Source organism: Malaya genurostris, chromosome 1 (genome assembly GCF_030247185.1).
Source record: "Malaya genurostris strain Urasoe2022 chromosome 1, Malgen_1.1, whole genome shotgun sequence".
NCBI classification, from domain to species: Eukaryota; Metazoa; Arthropoda; class Insecta; order Diptera; family Culicidae; genus Malaya; species Malaya genurostris.
This window is the reverse complement of record NC_080570.1, coordinates 52,064,954-52,085,233: the sequence shown is the minus strand read 5'-3', so window position 1 is coordinate 52,085,233 and position 20,280 is coordinate 52,064,954. Positions and strand designations below refer to the sequence as shown.

The following is a 20,280-nucleotide window of genomic DNA, read 5'->3' as shown; positions in this document are numbered from 1 at the left end:
ATGTCAAGTTTATTCGTATTCACGTCATCCGGTTATGTCTCTGACATTACCCTCCCGCTTTTTTTTCGTAGTGGAATCCAAAAGGAACCTTTATTTCTTTTTTTATGACAGTTTTACAAAGTTACACATTATACTATCCAATTTTGCCAAAAAGAAGCAGACCGAGAGGGAAGGAAAAAGAATGAACTCGCGAAAAAAATAGAAATTTGGTAAAAGAATCGGAAAAACAGTACTCGAACGTGGATCCGTCCCATTATCGTGGAGATGTTCTACAAACTAAGCTACTCTTGTACATGAGGGAACACGTTCCAGAAGGTAACCTGATTAGGTAGAATACCAGAAGGTAACCTGATTTAGTAGAATTAACACGTTCATAACACTTTGTACGCGTTTTTTACGGATCTACTACATTTTGTTTCATGAACTCGAGTGGGTTGGACCCCTCTTCATGACGTCATATTTATTTACTTTTTTTCGATCAAGAAACATACTTCAATTTCGTGTTAAAAATATCAAATCATGGGTCTTCTTAGTTAAGTTTATTACTGATTCAATCTAAAATACCTAGCCGTCCTTAAATTTCGTATCTTTCGCTTCTACCAGCTGATACTTGCTTAAAAGAATCAATTAAAATCGGTATAATAGAAAATAATTATGCCATGCGTGTAATGGGATCAGAAGGGAAAATACTCAGTCGGTGTTGAACAGTCGTTCGCACCGCACGCGTATAGCTCTTGGCTCCTGGAATTTTTTTCTGGCTACCTAGAGTTTCATTGATTCAAGGCTTCAGTCTTTTTCAAGGCTACCTGAATCACTAACTAAGTGACTAAGTGATACAAAGAGTGATATTAGAGTGACTAAGTGATACAAAGAGTGATATTAGAGTGACTAAGAAATTAATCAGCCTTTTTTAAGGCTAGCTAGGAGTCTAATCGAAGACTAATTTAGCCTAGTTAATTTAATTTAAAATTTCATTAATTTCAAAAATGCCTGCGTCCAACCGGAAAGGCAACAAGCCTAAGGCTAAAAATAATTCAATACGGAATAAATCACAATCCGTTATTCAACATTTTTCTAATAACATTCACGATCTTATAGAATCTGAATGTAAAAATAAAAGACAACGGACGGAATTCCCTTCCGTTGTTTCTATGCCGTCTAACAATATTTACGAGATTCTTCCTGAATCCGATTGTAGCGACATAGAAGAAAATTCTTCAAAAATTCCCAAAATGGACGCTTGTCGTTCTGGGAAGAAACATCAATCTATGCCACCAGTGACGGTGATGATTTCCGACTTCAAAGCATTCCGTACTGAGCTTTCTACTTTTCTCCCGGAAGTAAAAGTCTCATTTCAAATCGGACGAAGAGGAGAATGTCGAGTCTTGGTGGATGGATTGGAAGATTACGAACGTCTTATTCGATACTTGTCCGAAAAACTTCATAAATTTTATTCATATGATATAAAATCAGACAGACCCTTCAAGGCTGTCTTGAAAGGATTATCAAATGATCAAAGTATTGATGAAATTAAAAATGAACTAAAAGAATTGCTTGGTTTTGCCCCTTCCCAAGTAATACTTATGAAAAAAAGAGCGAATGGTACTTCTAAACCACGCTCTGGAATTTCCCATGAACTTTACCTAATACACTTCAATCGAAGTGATGTAAACAATTTGAAAACTTTAGAAAAAGTACGTTTCATTTCCCACATTAAAATTCATTGGGAACATTATAAACGGCATAATCGTATTGCAAACTTAACGCAATGTCGTCGTTGCCAAGGCTTCGGTCATGGAACCAAAAATTGTCATATGGATATACGGTGTTTGAATTGTGGTAAATCGCATTCGAAAGACGCTTGTCCAATGAATGAAACCACTGATAAATTTTCATGTTCAAATTGCAATGGAAATCATAAATCCAATTATTTGAAATGTCCTGTCAGGGAAAAAATTTTAAACGCTCGTTCGCTTAGACAACAAGTCAAATCAACGACCTTAAATTTACAGAATATACCTGAAAATTCTTCTATGGCACCTGCCAATTCGTCTTCTAACGAAAACAATTTATTGACAGGTAGATCGACCTCGTCATCATCTTCTTCTAATGTCAGTTATGCTGGTATATTAGGTAGAAATCTATCACCTATTTCTTCTAATGTAAATAATCAAAACACAGGACCGCCTTGCAGTTCTTCTTCTAACGAAAACAATTTATTAATAGGTAGACCGGCCAAATCATCTTCTTCTAATGGCAGTCTACCTACAAATATTCCTTCAATGCCATTCGCTTCTTTAAATGAAGTCGATTTAGGCGATATAACTGAAAATAAAATGATCTACCTACAAGATCAACTTTTTCAAATGATCATCCAAATGAATTCGACTTCATCACTTTTTGAAGCATTTCAAATCGGATGGAAATTTGCAAATAATATTATAATGAATTTAAAATTTAACAGTGATGTTAAATAATTATTTGAATATTTTAAATTGGAATGCTCGATCTTTGAAATCGAGTGAAGATGAATTTTATAATTTTCTCAAAGTTCACAAAATTCATATTGCCATTGTGACAGAAACTTTTCTTAAACCAAATGTAAAATTGAAAAGTAATCCACATTATGTGGTTCATCGATTTGACAGGTTTACTGGAATTGGTGGTGGAGTTGCCATTTTTGTCCAACGGCAAATTAAACATCGAATTTTACCTTCTTTCAATACTAAAGTTATTGAAAGCTTGGGAATCGAAGTTGAAACCATTCATGGAATTTATTTCATCGCTGGAGCATATTTGCCATTCCAATGCACCGGCGAACAATCAAATTTCTTTAAAGGCGATTTGCAAAAACTTACAAGATATCGATCGAAATTTTTCGTAATAGGGGACTTAAATGCTAAGCATGTCCAGTGGAATTGTAGGCAAAATAACAGTAATGGTAAAATACTTCATAATCAACTCTCAGCTGGTTACTTTACAGTTCTTCATCCCAGTAATCCTACTTGTTTCTCTTCCGTGAAAAACCCGTCTACAATTGATCTGGTTCTAACAGATCAAAGTCACATTTGTAGTGAACCGATTACTCATGCTGATTTTGACTCAGATCATCTTCCTGTAACATTCAGACTTTCCAACGAAGCTATAATTAATCCAATTAGTTCTATTTTCAACTATCATAGAGCTAATTGGTTGGATTACAGATCTCACATTGAAAATCATGTGGATCATGAAACTATTTTAGAAAATTCTGCGGACATCGACACAGCAATTGATAATTTGAATCATTATATTATCGAAGCTAGAAATCTTTCAGTTCCCAAAGCTCAAACTAAATTAAATTCTCCTATCATCGATGACAATCTTCAACTGCTCATTCGGTTGAAGAATGTTCGTCGACGACAATATCAACGTTCTCGTGATCCTGCTATGAAAAACATAGTTAAGGATTTACAAAAAGAAATTAAACATAGATTTACTCTTTTGCGAAATGAAAATTTCGCTAAAGAAGTTGAACAAATTAAACCATATTCTAAACCTTTCTGGAAACTTTCTAAGGTTCTTAAGAAACCTCAGAAACCAATTCCTGCTCTCAAGGAAGGAAATCAAATACTTCTTACAAATGGTGAAAAAGCTCAAAAACTTGCTCAGCAGTTCGAGAGTGTCCACAATTTTAATTTAAACGTTGTGAGTCCTATTGAAAATGAAGTCTCACTGAAGTATGATCATATTTCAACCCAAGTGTTATCACACGATGACATTATTGAGACGAATTTTGATGAAATTAAATCAATTATTAGGAAACTCAAAAACATGAAGGCTCCTGGTAATGATGGAATTTTTAATATTCTTATTAAAAATCTTCCCGATGTTGCCTTGAGACTCCTGGTTAAAATTTTCAACAAGTGTTTTTCATTAGCTTACTTCCCAAAAAGATGGAAAAACGCTAAAGTAATTCCTATCCTAAAACCTGATAAAAACCCAGCAGAAACATCAAGTTATCGCCCAATTAGTTTACTTTCTTCTATCAGTAAACTTTTTGAAAAAATTATCTTGTTAAGAATGATGACTCATATAAATGAGAATTCAATTTTTTTACCAGAGCAGTTTGGATTTCGTCATGAACATTCAACTACTCATCAACTTGTCAGAGTAACGAACATGATAAAATCAAATAAATCTTCTGGGTTATCCACTGGAGTTGCTTTTCTAGACATAGAAAAAGCATTCGACAGTGTTTGGCACAAAGGTTTAATAGCAAAAATGTCTGATTTCCAGTTTCCTATTTATTTGATCAAAATGATTCAAAATTATTTAACTGATCGTACTCTTCAGGTTAGCTATCAGAATTGTAAATCTGAATTGCTACCCGTACGAGCCGGTGTTCCGCAGGGTTCGAGTGTAGCTCCAATCTTGTATAATATTTTCACTTCTGATCTTCCAAATCTACCCGTTGGTTGTCAGAAATCGCTATTCTGTGACGACACAAGTCTGTTAGCCACAGGTAGAAATCTAAGAGTGATCTGCAGTCGCCTACAAAGAAGTTTGAATATTTTCAGTGATTATCTGTCAAAATGGAAAATTAAACCAAATGCAGCAAAAACGCAATTAATTATCTTTCCTCACAAGCCAAGAGCTTCTTTTCTAAAACCAAACAATAATCACATTCTCAAATTGAATGGCTTGGAATTGACATGGTCTGATCAAGCTAAATACTTAGGTTTAACGTATGACAAAAAACTCACTTTCAAGGATCACATTGAAGGAATCCAGGCAAAGTGTAATAAATATATTAAATGTTTATATCCTCTTATAAACAGAAATTCTAAGCTCTGTCTAAAAAACAAATTGTTAATTTATAAACAAATTTTCAGACCAGCCATGCTTTATGCGGTACCAATTTGGTCAAGCTGTTGTTCCACCAGGAAGAAAACGCTTCAAAGGATTCAGAATAAAATTCTGAAAATGATTCTGAAGCGTCCTCCCTGGTTTAGTACAAATGAGTTACACAGACTCACAAATATAGAACCATTAGATGTAATGTCACATAATATTATAAGCAAATTCCGACAAAAATCGATGCAATCTTCAATTGAATCGATTCGCTCTCTGTATTAGTTAGTAAGTTAGTATATAAGTTCCTTTTCCCCATTACACAATACAAGTAGGTTTAGAATTTTCCCTACACAAAAATCTCAGAATTGCGGAAGCAAATGATGTCTTCATGGTAATAACCAAATCATATATATATATATAACAGGGCTGAAAAGTCACCACTTGTGGCTGAACACCCAATTTAAATCTTAATAATTTAATTTTAACTCATATTCCAATAAATAGTTATTAAAAAAAAAAAAAAAAGAAGGGAAAATACTCGATGAATGAATGTCAATGAAAGAGATGGATAAAATGTGTTGTGAGTTTTTCTGTTGAACATCTAATATTCTACAATACTATTCGTGATTTGGAATCACTATGCAATACTTATGTAATTTATTACAAATGCGTTTAGTCTTCAATACCCGTTGTAACCAAATCCGAAACAAAACAAAGTCATCTCTTCATTCATATGTCAAAAACATAAAAAAATATTCCTAAAAACAAGGCATATTGTAACCTTGTTAAGACCGAGGTCACTAGTCACGAAGGGCTTCCTTTCGTTGAGCGCCTTCACGCCTGCCAACGAGCTTTCAAATTCATCATGCCGTTGCATTGTTAGGTCACTAAGCGGTGTTGAGCCATAAAATTTGTCATAAGTTTGACGTAATTTTCTGTGGGACATAGTCCAAACCGTACAAGCTAATACAACTTCGAACTATTCAGCACCCCCTGCCGACCACACAATGTTGGCGAAAATGAAACTTTAACAAGTCGTAAAATGTGTTTTCTGCGCCGTTTTATCTGCAGCATATTTATGTGGGTCAATTAGCACGGTTTCTTTCGACTAGTTGGAATCTCATAAATAGCTTGGGAAAGCATGGAGAATTTGTTCATGATCAGCGATAGATGAAAAATTGCCTTTGCCCTGGCATTGAAATAGTCCCGAGTCCAGCTTTCACTCAAAGTTCCAAAGAAAATCTGCTCGGATGTGAATGTGAATTTTACGACAAAACAGTTTCAACCGAACGAAAGTCTGATCATTTAGTCAAACCGATTTTCTGTTTCTATCTGGTAACTGTTTGGAGATTTAGTGGGAGCTGCTTTGAAAGGCCTTTGAGTCGGTTCACCTTGACATGGTTCGTAGTCTGCGTAGTCAATGAACCCGATCTCCCCGAAGCAGCAGTGGCACCGAAAGCCGTCACCGAAAAAATAGGTTACGCAATAGTTTTCGAGGTTTAGCTGTTTCGATTAGAGACAGTATCTATGATTAAAACAGACGGCGGTGTTTCGCTGGAGCCAAAACGCAACATTCGGTTGGAAGCTGATGTATAATCACAGACAAGAATTAGTTTTTCGACTTTTTTGTTCGGGCAGTGTGTTTCTGAAACAACTTCTTTTGCAGGCAGTCAAAAACCGTTAATCTATTTCATGTTGCAATTGTATAGTACAAATCCGCACAGTAAAAGCAAGGTGGAATATAATTTTGGAACAGATGCTTAATTTATTACAGTAATAAGTATTTCAATACAAGATTTCATTTCTTTTCGACGATATTCAGTTCCGTTATAATGAATTCGATTTGGATGCAGAGCAACTCTACTGCCAAATCATATTTGACTCTAATAATTTTCGATCAACTTTTAGGATGCAAAATATTAACATGTAGCCCACGTTATTACACTTCAACAATAACTTAGAATCTTTTTCCATACAACGACTATGAAAAAGAATGCAATATAACTAAAATATAGAATTGTACTTTTGGAAACATGCGTGCCATCATATTTTGGATTTTTAATTATCGACTTAAAAATCTTTCATTTCATATGCAATTGCAAGTTCCTGAAAACCAAAACCTATTTACATAAGATTTTTTTGATAACTAATGTAAGTTAATTTAACTTTCCAATGTCAAACGGTTAACCCAATGCAATGAATAATAATGTTTTTCTATATCTACACGGAGAATCTCCAGATCACAAAATTGGAATGTCGAAATTGTTGCATCACGTCTTAATTATTTTAGTTAATAATGCGCGATTTTTTCAAGAGAGTTTTCTGCAAACATAAATTAGACCGTTGAAACTATTGTAATAATATACGGTATAAAAAACCGTTGCTTTTTGCAAATTAATGTCATGTATTCTTGTCATCTAAAGAGCATTTGCGGAAATTGTTGAATCAATGCTCTGCTTTGCAAACAAGTGCTGCTGAATCCCATCAATTTTTTTAAGCCTGGGAGGGACATAGACTATCCGTTGTGACTGGCAAACGTTGGTTTAAACAATATAAAAATGGAGAATTTGGTGTAAAAGACAAAGAACGTCATCGGCAAAAAATAGAAAATTCCGAATTGCAAGGATTGTTGAACGAAGACAATACCCAAAGTTGTTAAACGTTCTTCTATTCTAATCTTCTACTCGTCATGGTAAAGCTTCAGAAGGTGGAAAAATGATTTTCTAATGATCTGAAAAACAGACGTTGAGCGAAATTTTGGTTTCTCGAGATGAAACAAAGCTTCGCATTGTGACAAAATATAGGAAATTAATTTATTCCAGACAAAAATAGTTTAGCCCGGGTTGGCTGCATAGGGCGCTGGTCTTACAAGCCAGTTGTCGTATGTTCGAGTCCCTATCTGGAAGGATTCGTTGTGTCAGTAGAACCGTAGTACTAGCCATGCAATGATTCTGTACGCTACGAGTCGGTTGCGAAGTCTGTTGAAACAGAATAGCCAAATTCCACAAAAGTAATTGAATGCTGCGAGCCTCAAACAGGTTGGGTGTAAATAGCAAACAAAGATCAAAATAATAATAAATTTTACTATCACATCTTGGCTTGATGTTTCTGAGCTGTCATAGCGATACTTGATATTCTCTTGATGTTTCATCCAAGGAATCAAGAAATTGTACAATATCTGCTTAGCATCAAAATTAGTTATATCTTATTTCGTTATTGATGAGATATTGCAATTTCATTAAGTGCATTGATCTAGTAGTTCTATCTTCAAAAAAATACTTTTACATGAACTGCATCAGAATCAGATAGAAGAAATACTCATGACATTACTCTATTCTGAATTCTAGAATATAAAATAAATGAAAAATTCGACTTCTATCAATATTTTGTTCTTGGCTTGATATTACAATGACAAAATTTTATATTTTGTTGCTATTTCCTCATGCAGACTTTGTTATTATTTTTGATATTTTAACTCTTTTTTCAAACACAATAATGTAATTACTACCATTGAGATGTTTGGTTTTAATAATAGTATTTGTTATTGGTTTGCAAATCACTTCTACCCGGGAAACCAAAGAAAACTGTGAATAAAAATTACCAACGACAGCAAATGATGGAATTGAATCAAGAAACGATCGGAATGCTCCACAAGCCATGAGATAGTCAAATTGTAGCACTACAATGCCCCCGCACACACAGCGAAATCAGCCAAGAATATTATTTCTGAGCGAATTTGGCTTTTGGCCCAACTCGGCTTTCATCGATGGAAATACCGCCTAGCTTTCGAAGGCAACTACTTTGAATAATGTTATGTATTTCCATTAAAAAAAATCCCACAAAATATACTGGCACATCTGGTAAAATATTATTGGTTTAACAACGTTTTTGTCACTTTGTTTAGGGGTACACACTTTTTTGTTCTTCCTCCACTATGTTTTAAAGAGAAAATATTGAAGCAGTTTCCTTTTCCATTGCTTATAAATATACTATTTTGGGAGAAAATATATCTTCAAAGTTCAGGTTTTATTATTATTAAATGATAAGTTTCGTTGACAATATGAATGAATCCATATACTTCATGGGTAAAAAAATGTTTAGTGCTAGAACCTTGATCTTTTTTGTCCTTATTTAAGAGGTTTTCAGTCACAAGCTGGCTCGCCTCTTCATTGATCTTAGTAACCAATAGAGATGAAACATTTTTATTGTAGAATAAGTTTAATTTGTGGTGAATAGATATTTCAATACATATGCAATATTGTGGGACAGTGCAAATGGATTTAGTATAAACTTGTGTTATGATGATAATCATACATACTTCTTTTTCATTAAATGTGACTAAACACAATGATGTATCTCTCAGAATAATCCCTTAGACGCTGTTATTGAACCAAACAATAATCGTGTATCCTATTTGAATAGTTAGAAATTGATTTACACAGATAAAAATGTTTTGTGAATTTACGTCTATTTTCATGCACATATTTGGAGCAGGTAGTTAAACATAACATTACTTTACAATTCTGTACGTTTCAATATAATTTAGATGCAAAACTAAGCGTTCAATGGAAGATACTGTTCTATTTATTGAAAATTCAATGCAATTCAATTTAGTTTTGCATCGTGGATGGTTTTCAATCAAACTTTCGATTCAACCCATGTGTATGTTGATTTACATGTCGTGTAAATTTCATTATTTCTTTCTGTGTAGTCTTATGAAGCACCCTATTTTGATCTAATCTTGCTTTCAAGAATCTCATAGAAGGAATCCAGACTAAGTGTAACAACTGATAAAAATCTTTACATCTATTTTCATGCACATTTTTGGAGCAAGAAATTTAATATAAAATTACTCAACAGATCATTTTTTTTTCATTCATACACACTTAAAAAATGTTACATCTTCATAGATGCACATAAAAGGAGCGTCGCGAATCACATACATTCACAATACAAAGCAAGTTAATGATAAGTCATATCTTTAACTTCACAGTTGTTATAGCTGAAACTCACATCGATACAGACGCAAAATTTATGTTTACATGTTAGGAGATGTAATATTGTGTCATCACCGAAGTTATTACGGTATACTTGAATTTACGTCAAGCGTAAATTTCACTTTTTCTAAGAGTGTACTTTAAAAGCAAAATTAAGTATGCATAACAATATGTTGTAAATTCAATTGAAAAGTCAATGCATTCTAATTTACTTTTACATTGATGATGGTTTTCAATCAAATTTTTGATTCAATTGATGTCTGTTTCAAAGTATCATTGAATCACTTGTCGTGTGAATTTCATTATTTTTTTGTGAAAAACAATGCAATGCAATGCAGTTATGCGTTATACAGTATCATTTTGAACAAGTTCACTGCATCCGCCATCAACTTTATTTTTGTATTTATTATGGGAACCTTAGAATTATTTCAGTTTTAATGCAATTTTTGTAATTATTTTCGCTGCCTAATGTTTCACCTGTAGACTACATTTCGCACACGGATTTCACTAAATGTAAGTTTTTTAAGCTAAACACGAATGTAATGGAATTATCTTTTTTGTACGCATGTTTTATATATTTAGCAAAGTTGCCGAAAAAATTCCGTTGGTCAAATTGGAGCACTAACATTTATTTTCGCATGATTGTTTCATGAATCTCATCGGGGAGGTAATTAGAAACGAGGAAATAAGGAAATAACAAAAGAAATTTGATCCGTAAATAAATACAAAACAAAGATCTCATAGACAATCACAATTCTAACTTTTCATTTATTTTGGGCTCAAAAAATTGATTGGAGTGCTGCAACCTTGATTCTCCATTTTTCCCATTCACTTACCATTGGTAATCAATGGTAAACAAATTGCGCTTCTTAAAAAAGCAATAACATGATGATCTCGAGACGTAAACAAAATATTATTAACAATCGTTGAGCAGAGATTAACCTACACAACGAATATAATTTCATGTATGTGGGTGACAATTTAACATCAATACAAATAATAACTGAAAATTTACCCTATATATTTTTTTCTTTTTTCGAATCAAATCAGTTCACTCATACAGCACCCGGAATCATTACCTAGCTATATTAGTGTAGTCACCTTTTCACTGCCTAGATCCGTTTGCAACCAAAAATAGCCATTACCATTTTCGTAAAAATAGGTTACGAGAATGTAATATTGGAATCTATTGTAACTTAGTATGAAAAGATCTGAATTGGTTCATTATTTTAACTTCATTGTGACGATCACAATCGGACCGGTTTTGTTTCTATCACGCGATTATTATGCAGTATATGTTTCATTTTCAATTGTTATTAAGAAGTTTCCGGTGCTACTTGAGACAAGCATTTAAGTAGTTCAGTGTTTAGCGAATTTATTGTCATTTTTAAAAACATGAGATGCAAATAAATGCCTTGTTTAAAAACCCAAAAGTGTTCCATTACAATCTGGTGAGAATTCAACCTTCCAAGAGGAACCATTCTGGAAATTCCCAAATTACCAAAATCCTCTGAGTTCTGAAATTACGTCCAAGCTTAAGCTCATCTCAATTAAATTAGCAATCCGAAGGAAGTTGTAAAAATCTCATTTTCTGATCGGCTTCCATGACCACCACACCGGCATTGGTTAATTGACGAGCACTGATCGCCTCAAATAAAACCTACCAAATCTTCACGTAAGCCACAAAGCAAAAATACAAACATCTATTAAATTTACCACCAGTCATGGTAGCCTTCTTATGACTAATTTGATTTATCTTGCACCGCTGCCGGATCGATTTTTTTCCGGACCAGCAATCACAACATGATCCGGGCTAGTGGCATAGATTTCTTCTTATTCGTTGAGTTGTAACGACTTAGGTTTTTCAATTCATGGTCCATGATGCATTAGATTCTCATTGCTACAATTAATCAGCCGGTCTATACTACGCACCAGTACACACATAAAGTATTCGGTTGCAAAGTGAATCCTGTAAACTTTTCACTTCGTGGTGCTAGCTTCCTTGCGTTTCCCGTATTCTAGCGGAGCAGACATTTGATGGAAATCATTTAAGTGCTAATTGGTATGAAGATCGTATCGAACAGTGAGGCCGAGGATCCTCAATGTTATGCTGTGCTACTCATGGATCTTTCTCGTTCACCTTCGGTTTCAACTTTATACAATGACGCTAGGTATATGTTTTTCTTTCGAAGCCTTTGTTCATATGATCTGAGCCTAATATGAAACAAGGCATTGGTTTCATGATAATGAGCCTTTTTCTCGAACTAAAATAATCTAATTCGACTTGCGTTTGATTCCAAACTCGAACACTAGTGAATATATTTTTTTTTGTTATTTCAGTTATTTTAATTTAATCTGATTCCATCACTACGAATACAAACCTAATTAGTCACACAGAAAATCGAAACGGATTCTCAGCGATTGCCACAAAAGATGTTAGTCTGTGTAAATTGATTTGCGGTTGTACGTCGGAGGAGTTGACCACCGGTAAAAGAGTACATCCAGGATTGTGTTGAACGGTTTCACGTAATTATCAATATTACGGGTGAACAGACAAGCTTTCTAGGCGTATTGCACCTTTGACCGTGACACGTTGAACCAGGCGCGGTAACTATGGCGACAGCGATAAATTTATTGACCAGTGATAGGGGGTTAATTGCCGATGTTCAAGCTGCTGCAAAAGAATCGTTCTTGCTATTCTACAATTAGTTGTTATTTATCATACTGAAAGTGATAATAATTATTCAATGCGGTTGACCTTATCTATAGATTCAATCGAAGCACATGGGTGGTTAATGTGTTTTGAAGGTTGTGACACTTTCTTCGTATGTGGGCATCAGTTTAACTACACTCTAAGAAATTTACGCTTGACCTAAATTCAAGCATGTAGTAATTTCTTCGGTGATGACACAATATTACATCTACCAACATTTAAAAATAAATTTATCGTCTGTATATACACAGATAAAAATATTTTCATCTATTTTCATGCACATATTTGGAGCAGGAAATTGAATATAAACTTACTCCTCAGACCTTTACTTTTCAATTTACTTTAAAAGCAAAACTATGTGTAAATTAAAATATGATGTATAATTATTTGAAAATCATGGCCTTCTAATTTACGTTTTACATCAATGATGGTTTTCAATCAAATTGTTAATTCAATTGATTGATCTATTTCAAAGTATCATTGATTTACATGTCGTGTAAATTTCATTATTGTTTTCTGTGTAAGATTCAGCTAAATTAACTATGAAGTTAATGATATGTCTTAGCTTTACATGCTTTGAATTGTAAATGTAAGTAAATCGCGACGCACCTTTCATGTGCATCTAATAAGATGTAATTTTTTTTAAATTTTTTTAAGTGTGTACAATTGATTTCTTGATAACTGCATTGAACCGGCGCCGCCCAGAACAAGCAGATTCCATGAAACCTAATGACGTTGTAATTCACCGCTACCCAGCCAACCGAATCAAATACAACAACCGATTCCGGCTCGGATCTGTTCGGAATCGTTTGTTACGTCTGATTCGGAATCCATTTGGAAATCATATTGAATTCCGAACAGCGTTGCCAGATTGCAAGATTTTTCTAGCTTCGCCAGACACTTTAACTAACCAGATCTTTTGCCAGATTTTACAAATTTCACCAGATTTTACCAATTTTCCTCGATTTTGTCAGATCTCATCAGATCATTACGGTTTTGGCCTCTATACGATAGGTGGTGAGACCTTTTTTTTGCTCACTTTTAGAGGCGTACGTGTGCGAGGATGATTATTGCAAATTTATCTATCAAAATGCAAGGGAATGAATTGAATTTCCAACTTGTAAAATAATTTATAACTTATTCACAACGTCATTTGTACAAGCGAAAAATTCATCTTTGTGTGAGTAAAATCGTTTTCCACCTCTGTTATTTTCGCAGCTCCCAAAATTCTGTTTTGAACAGTGAAAATTTTTAGTTCCGATTTAATTTCCAAATACTTTTATTCGTTGCATAAATTATAAAATGCTGCTTGAAGGACCGTGCAGATGCACAAACCTAACCAAATGATGAGAAATAGTTTTACCGCCTTCTGATTTATTCCTCGAGCGTTCAAAATAACCTCAACCGAACCGAAACAAATACCGAATCTCGATATTTGTCAACATATCATCCTATAAAATCAAAAATGATTTCACGGAATAAAAGAAAATTAATATTCTTACATTCCAAAAAACAGTTCTGATAACAGAAGAACTTCTAAGAGAAATTCAAATAATGAAACTTAGATGACGCGTCAGATGAAATTAGTTTTACGTTAGATTGCCAACTGCTTGGAAGAGAATATCATGCTCATGAGTGATTGGCACATTGCCACAAAGCTGATTTACCGGTAGCGACACCTGCCAATGAAAAATGGAACCAAGAAAAGGAGGATTCTTTTGGAAATTTTCATATCGGCAGTAGTGATTTGCAACATTTTTATCGTTTATTCAATAGTACAATAGATATCAGCAATAAAAGTACACTCGGAGTAGAAGAAAATCGATTTCAAAGTGATTACTACTACTTTTTAGTGTAAACTACGATTGAACATGGAAAATCTTCAGAAATGTGCAGCGCCTCTACATTTCAGTTTTGCGACAATATGCCAATAGAAACGATTTGACTTCTGCGACATCTGTTTGGGGATTATCGGCAGAGATTAGTTTAAGCAAAGACATCATATTAACAAGATATCCAGCTCTCACATTTTACGAACAAATCGGACGCTAAACGAGCTCGCGGCATTTTCCAAATGCGTGCTGCAATTGGCACAATGACACTGCAATGAAATGTGGAGGCGCTGCTTGTTTAGATATTATACTTTCAGCAATAGCTGTCAAATAGGTAGGTGAGGTGGTGGTAATGTTGATCTTAATTTGTTGTGCGAAAACTAACGTTTAATTAGAATGAAGCATAATGCCCGGAAATAACAAATGAAATATCCAAAATAAATGGTACTCGATCGCTAAACATTGTAGTACTCGAGAAAGAAACATTACACTGGTTTCTGTTAAAAAAAATGTTGGTCCGAAAAAACCTAACCTTACCCAATTTCACACATTTCTGAAGATTGTCCATATTTAATCATAGTTTATACTAAAAAAGTAGTAGTAATCACTTTGAAATAGATTTTCTTCTACTTCGATTTTACTTTTATTGTTGATATCTATTTGTACTATTGAATAAATAAAACAAAAATCGTTGCAACTGCCAATATGAAAATTTTCGGAAGAACCCTCCTTTTCTTGGTTCCATTTTTCATTGGCAGATGTCGCCACCGGTAATTCAGTTGTGCGACAATGTGCCAATGGCATGATACGTATTATTAGGTTTTTTATCGTGACGTCACAAATGAACAAGAATTCATCCTTGACAGTTCAGCGGTACTGTTTACAAACAAGCTTAAACAAAATCGAGAAACACATCTCAAACAATCATCTTTTCACTTCACAACTAGCCACTTTTATTTAATAAATCTCTGAAACGAATCGTTAACAAATGTTTTGAAACTCTATTTAGGCGATATGGACCGTGAACGTTCTCATCCGTTTGTCAACAGACAAACAAACAAAAAAGTCTGTTTACAAACAGTACCACTGAATTGTCAAAATGTGTTCATCCGATTGAGGTTAGCAGTGACGGTAAAAAATCTAATATTTATTTTGTCCCCAAATACACGAATTCAACGAAATCCCCTGAAATAGGGTTATTGTACCAACAATATCTTTGCCTCGGCTTTAAGGTGACAGTGGACAGAATCCAAGGAAAATAAATGTAAAAGTATTGGTGAAACAATACTTTTTCATTAGTAATAGTATTTGTGAGTAGAGAAGAATGAAATAATAATATTTGTGTGCTGAAAGGAATACAGTTGCAAGAACAAAATGTAAACATTGAAACTCTTCAAATCACCTAGCAGAACAGAGTGGACTTATCTCGTCTTCATACTGATTCTGAAGTTAACAAATTGCAATCATGCGACCAAAAGAATATAATGATTGTGCCAAAGAAGATAGTTTACTATTTGCCTTCGTTTGGTTCTTGGCATTTTTCATACATTACAAAGTAAAAAGGAAGCTTTTACATTGTTGGATTAAGTATAGTAACACCACACGAAATCAGAACAAACTCTGTTGCAATGGCTTGTTGTATTAATTTTAATTTTTGAATATGAAGCTCACATATTCAAAATATACAAACCAACAAATTCTACATTTTCCATTTTGTCGACAACATTATAGTTTTCGGATAGGGAAGCAACCTCACCCAGAGAACAGTCAAGTGTCACTTGACGAGAGGGCTTGATGATAAATCGGCTATTTGCTATATGCTCTGAAAAGATTTATCATGCAAATTTGAAGATATAATTTCATATATTGACGAAAATATTTTTGAACTTTACCTATTGATACCACTACAGTTTCTAAATTCTGTGGTATTGTTGGTATTGTGGCAGTTCTTCCACTTTTTGAACTGATGAGTCCCGCACATACTCACTACCCAAAACACACTCTATCTACGTATTCCATCTATTTTTCTATTGATTTTCGCGAATGTGCGCTGCTTTCTTTTTCTTAGATGGACGAGGCATTTTGAAAAGATTGCAATACTTGAACTGTTTGTTTATTTTTTGCATTCCATAGCGACGGTAAATAAGACAACAGGGTTGCGGATAACTAGAAGGAGAAGCAGTGTTTGAAATGGAAATTAGGCCAATGTTATCGTTTTTTTATAAATATTGAAATTTTAGATGGTGACGTACGAAAGTAGTTTTGATCAGTAATTTTAACTATATCAATGTGCGACTAATTGAAAATATTTCCATTTTTAGTGCATTGCAAGGTTTTTTCTCTAATTATGTATGGCATCACTGCCAATATAAAAGGGTGGTATTACCAATACTAAAGCAGGCCGACAAACTTTTTATCGTGGTTTTTTTGAAAATTTTCAAAACCAGAACTGTGAGTTATTCAAAGGTTTTATAATAAAATGTTTAGATCAGAGGATAAGTTTACCGGTGAAGAACAACTCAAAAGAGTTTCATAAAGCTTACTTATGTCACAGAGCTATAATCAGCAGTTGAAATCTTGAGGTGTGTGAAAAATAATAACATTCTAAGAAGAAACCTTCTAATAAAGGTCCGAAAAAGTTTTGCACAAATCATTCTTCAGAGTTGATAATTTATCATAAACATATATCAATACGTTGAGTGATTATGTCACCAAACTGCAGTAGCAATTCTACGCAATATATTTACCCCTACGCTTAGAAAAAAATGTGTTTCATGGTTTGTTTACATCAAGAGCAGGGCAAAATAGCGGAAGGTGGAGTGGGAGGGTAGGGGTTTCTTGGTTGCCATTTGTGGCTCGCTTCCATGGTCACCTTAAGGAGCAATATCGCAGAAAAAATAGTTGGAAAACGAAAGCTCGAAGCGACTCAGTTCGTCGAGTAAGTGAAAAGGTTGTATGTATGTGTATGTACCCACTTTTCTCGGAAATAGCTTATTTCAAATTACGTCCTCACTTTTCTCATAAATAGCGTGACCTATTTTTACTATTTTAAGTTCAAATGAAAGGTGTCTTGGTCCCATACAAAACTCCCAAATTTCAACCGGATCTGACTTTCTGTTTCAGAATTATAGGGTAAAGTGTGTTAAACATGTAATACCGTCACTTAAAGCGGCGAAACAAAAAACGTAAAACAATTTCTAATCTGGCCTCGAAACTACTCCAATTGGTTGCTATTATCAGTAGCCAACCAAACAAACTCAGGTTAAAATGAAAGGTCCTATGGTCCCGTATTCAAGTCCTGGATTTCATCCGAATCCGATATCCGGTTCCTAAATTACAGGGTGAAGATTGTTAAAATATTTAAACCGTCACTAAGAGCGGCGAAATAAAACACGTAAAATAATTTCTAAGCTCGTCTCAAAACTATTCCAGTCGGTAGTCATTGTCAGTAAACGGCCAAACAATTTAATTTCGGCTTTCTTGGTTCCCGGTCTTCGATTACCGACCGAAGATTGTAACCATAGACTCAAAAATGGATCCCAGTCCCTTTTCTCAAACCGACTTCAATTAAGTCGGTTCCTGGACTTCGGTTTCGGAAGTACTCGCACTACTGTCTAGACTCGTTTCTTTTTCCCAAGCGATATCCTAACGGTATCTCGCAGGGTTAGGAAAGTTTATGAAGTATTTGCGGGATTTGTGAGTTCTGAATGGTTTAAGTGAGCTTCTGCGGGATTAGGTGAGATTAGATTAGATATTTGTCTGGGTTTGTCCAGCGCTTATAGTGATTTCGCCCTAGACGAAAGGTATCTAACGATGAACTTTAGGCGGCTTTCCGGACTAAAGGGTTCCACGCATCTAAAAGTTGCTGCCAACAGGTGTAAAAACGTTTTCACTAGACAATTTCTGAACTGTCTAGCGATTTGCAGCTGTGAATAAAAAACTTAAGTTGTCACAAATTAGTCTGTGAACTGGAAACTCTACTAGAAAGAATGTTTGTAAGGTGTTGGGAGGATTTGGCAAGCTGCCACTAAAGTCGAGAAGAGCCGAATAACGATGGATTTAATCGAAAATGATGATCCGTGGGACGAGTTTGATTAAAACATAATGTAATATGCATTTTTCTCAAGGATGTAGCATTTATTTCAAGAGTGCCTATGAACATCCCCAAATAATTCATGATGTGTAGATTCAAAATGTTCGCTCTGATAAACCTATTAATTGAATGATACGGATTATTTTTATAATATTGGCTTGGCATCAGTGACTGTCTTTCTAAAAACTATATTCTAACCAGTCTATTCTTCCCATCGATTCTAGCCACTACAAACTACTGTACACCATCTTTGCCTTATTGGGTCCGACTGCAATTCCGGTTCTCTGTTGGGGCGAAAGCAAATGGTATGCACTGTTCGTCGCCTTTTTCTTGCGCACCGTGTTGAGCCTGAACGGTACCTGGTCCGTGAATAGCGCTGCTCATATGTTCGGAACCCGTCCGTACGATAAGTAAGTATTCGGAGAGATTGTCGAAGTGGTGCTCGTAAATTTATCACATATTTTCCTTTTTTTTTCAGAACAATCTGGCCCGTAGAAAACATGTTCGTGTCGTTTGTGGCCGTTGGTGAGGGTTGGCATAATTACCATCATGCTTTTCCGTGGGACTACCGTGCATCCGAATATGGGACACCTATGAATCTCACCGGAACGCTGATTGACTTCCTCGCTAAGTATGGACAAATCTGGGATCGAAAAACCGCCACTTCGAACATGGTGAGATAATTTCAATCGGCAGAACATGCAAAGCTTCATTAATTCGTACCCTTATCGAACTTGATCTTAGACGGACCTTCAAACAACCGAATCTAAGATATACATTTTTTGTTTGTTTTAGGTAAAGAACCGTGTACTTCGCACTGGCGATAAATCTCACCATACCTATGGCACGGACGAGGGTCGCAATGCGTTCACCACCGGGTTCGGCATCTGGAGACACCCGTTGAATCCTTCGTATAACTCGATCTACACGCCGAAACCGAAGATCATCCAGAGTGACGGTTATGCGCTCGGTGAGGAGGAACTCAAAAAGTCAGAAATGGATGACGATATACTACAACGAGAAGCGGAAGAATTGCTTCGTCGGCAGCAGGAAGAAGAAAATCAGAAGACTGAAGCAAGTAAAATCTACAGCAAATTATCCGCGTACATCAAGGAGCAGCAGCCACAAAACCAATCCAGTGAACAACCAGACAGCGAGCATAGTGTTGAGAAGAATGGCAAGTGCCAGTTGAACGTGGATGGCAATGAAAATGTGATAAAGCGAAAGAATGTGACAGTACAGTAGTTTAGTCGTAGGGATGGCGAAGATTCGTTACTCTCTAAAATCGCGGAACACCATGTCTAATCACTTTTATACCGTCCGTGATAATTTACTGCGATTGTTAATGTTAAATTATCGAGATGAATGCCTTCTAGTATTTTTAGTGAGTTTGTTTTCTTGATCAATTGAAAGCAGAAATAAACCTTGTGATGATACAAGAAGTTCAATGCGAAAATATTTCGTGATCCATCTGTGTCACGCAGATTTTTAGTGTGTAGTAACAGAGTTCTTGAGTACTTTCAGATCATCGTTGGGGTGGAAAATTAGTGCATAAATCATCATTAAAATAGTTTCAATACTAAGCTTTGTGTGAAAAAAAATCTTTCAATTAATTCCATTGATTGTGTTATGGAGCATAAAAATTGACAGTAGTTAGCATTAGTTAAGTAATACTAAAAGAAAGCAAATAAATTTGTTTCCTTAAAAAAATGTTGTTTTATACCTATATAGAGCAATATAGCAAAGTCCTCGTATAGCATTGCTTCAGTAGATTTTGACAATAGAAGTTTCTATGCTCGGTGGGTAGTA

The 20,280-nt window shown here is 34.9% G+C and overlaps 1 protein-coding gene across 1 annotated transcript in view; it reads left to right on the top strand.

Annotated features, from left to right (window-relative positions):
• Positions 1-20,152, top strand: part of LOC131439435 (acyl-CoA Delta-9 desaturase-like) — a 40,998-nt gene extending 20,846 nt beyond the window's left edge. Inside the window, exons 5-7 of the mRNA XM_058610431.1 lie at positions 18,696-18,881; positions 18,950-19,145; positions 19,267-20,152. Coding sequence (XP_058466414.1) covers positions 18,696-18,881; positions 18,950-19,145; positions 19,267-19,716 — 832 coding nt within the window. The 3' untranslated portion in view covers positions 19,717-20,152. The remainder of the gene's footprint in view (positions 1-18,695; positions 18,882-18,949; positions 19,146-19,266) is intronic.
• The last annotated feature ends 128 nt before the right edge of the window (positions 20,153-20,280 follow it).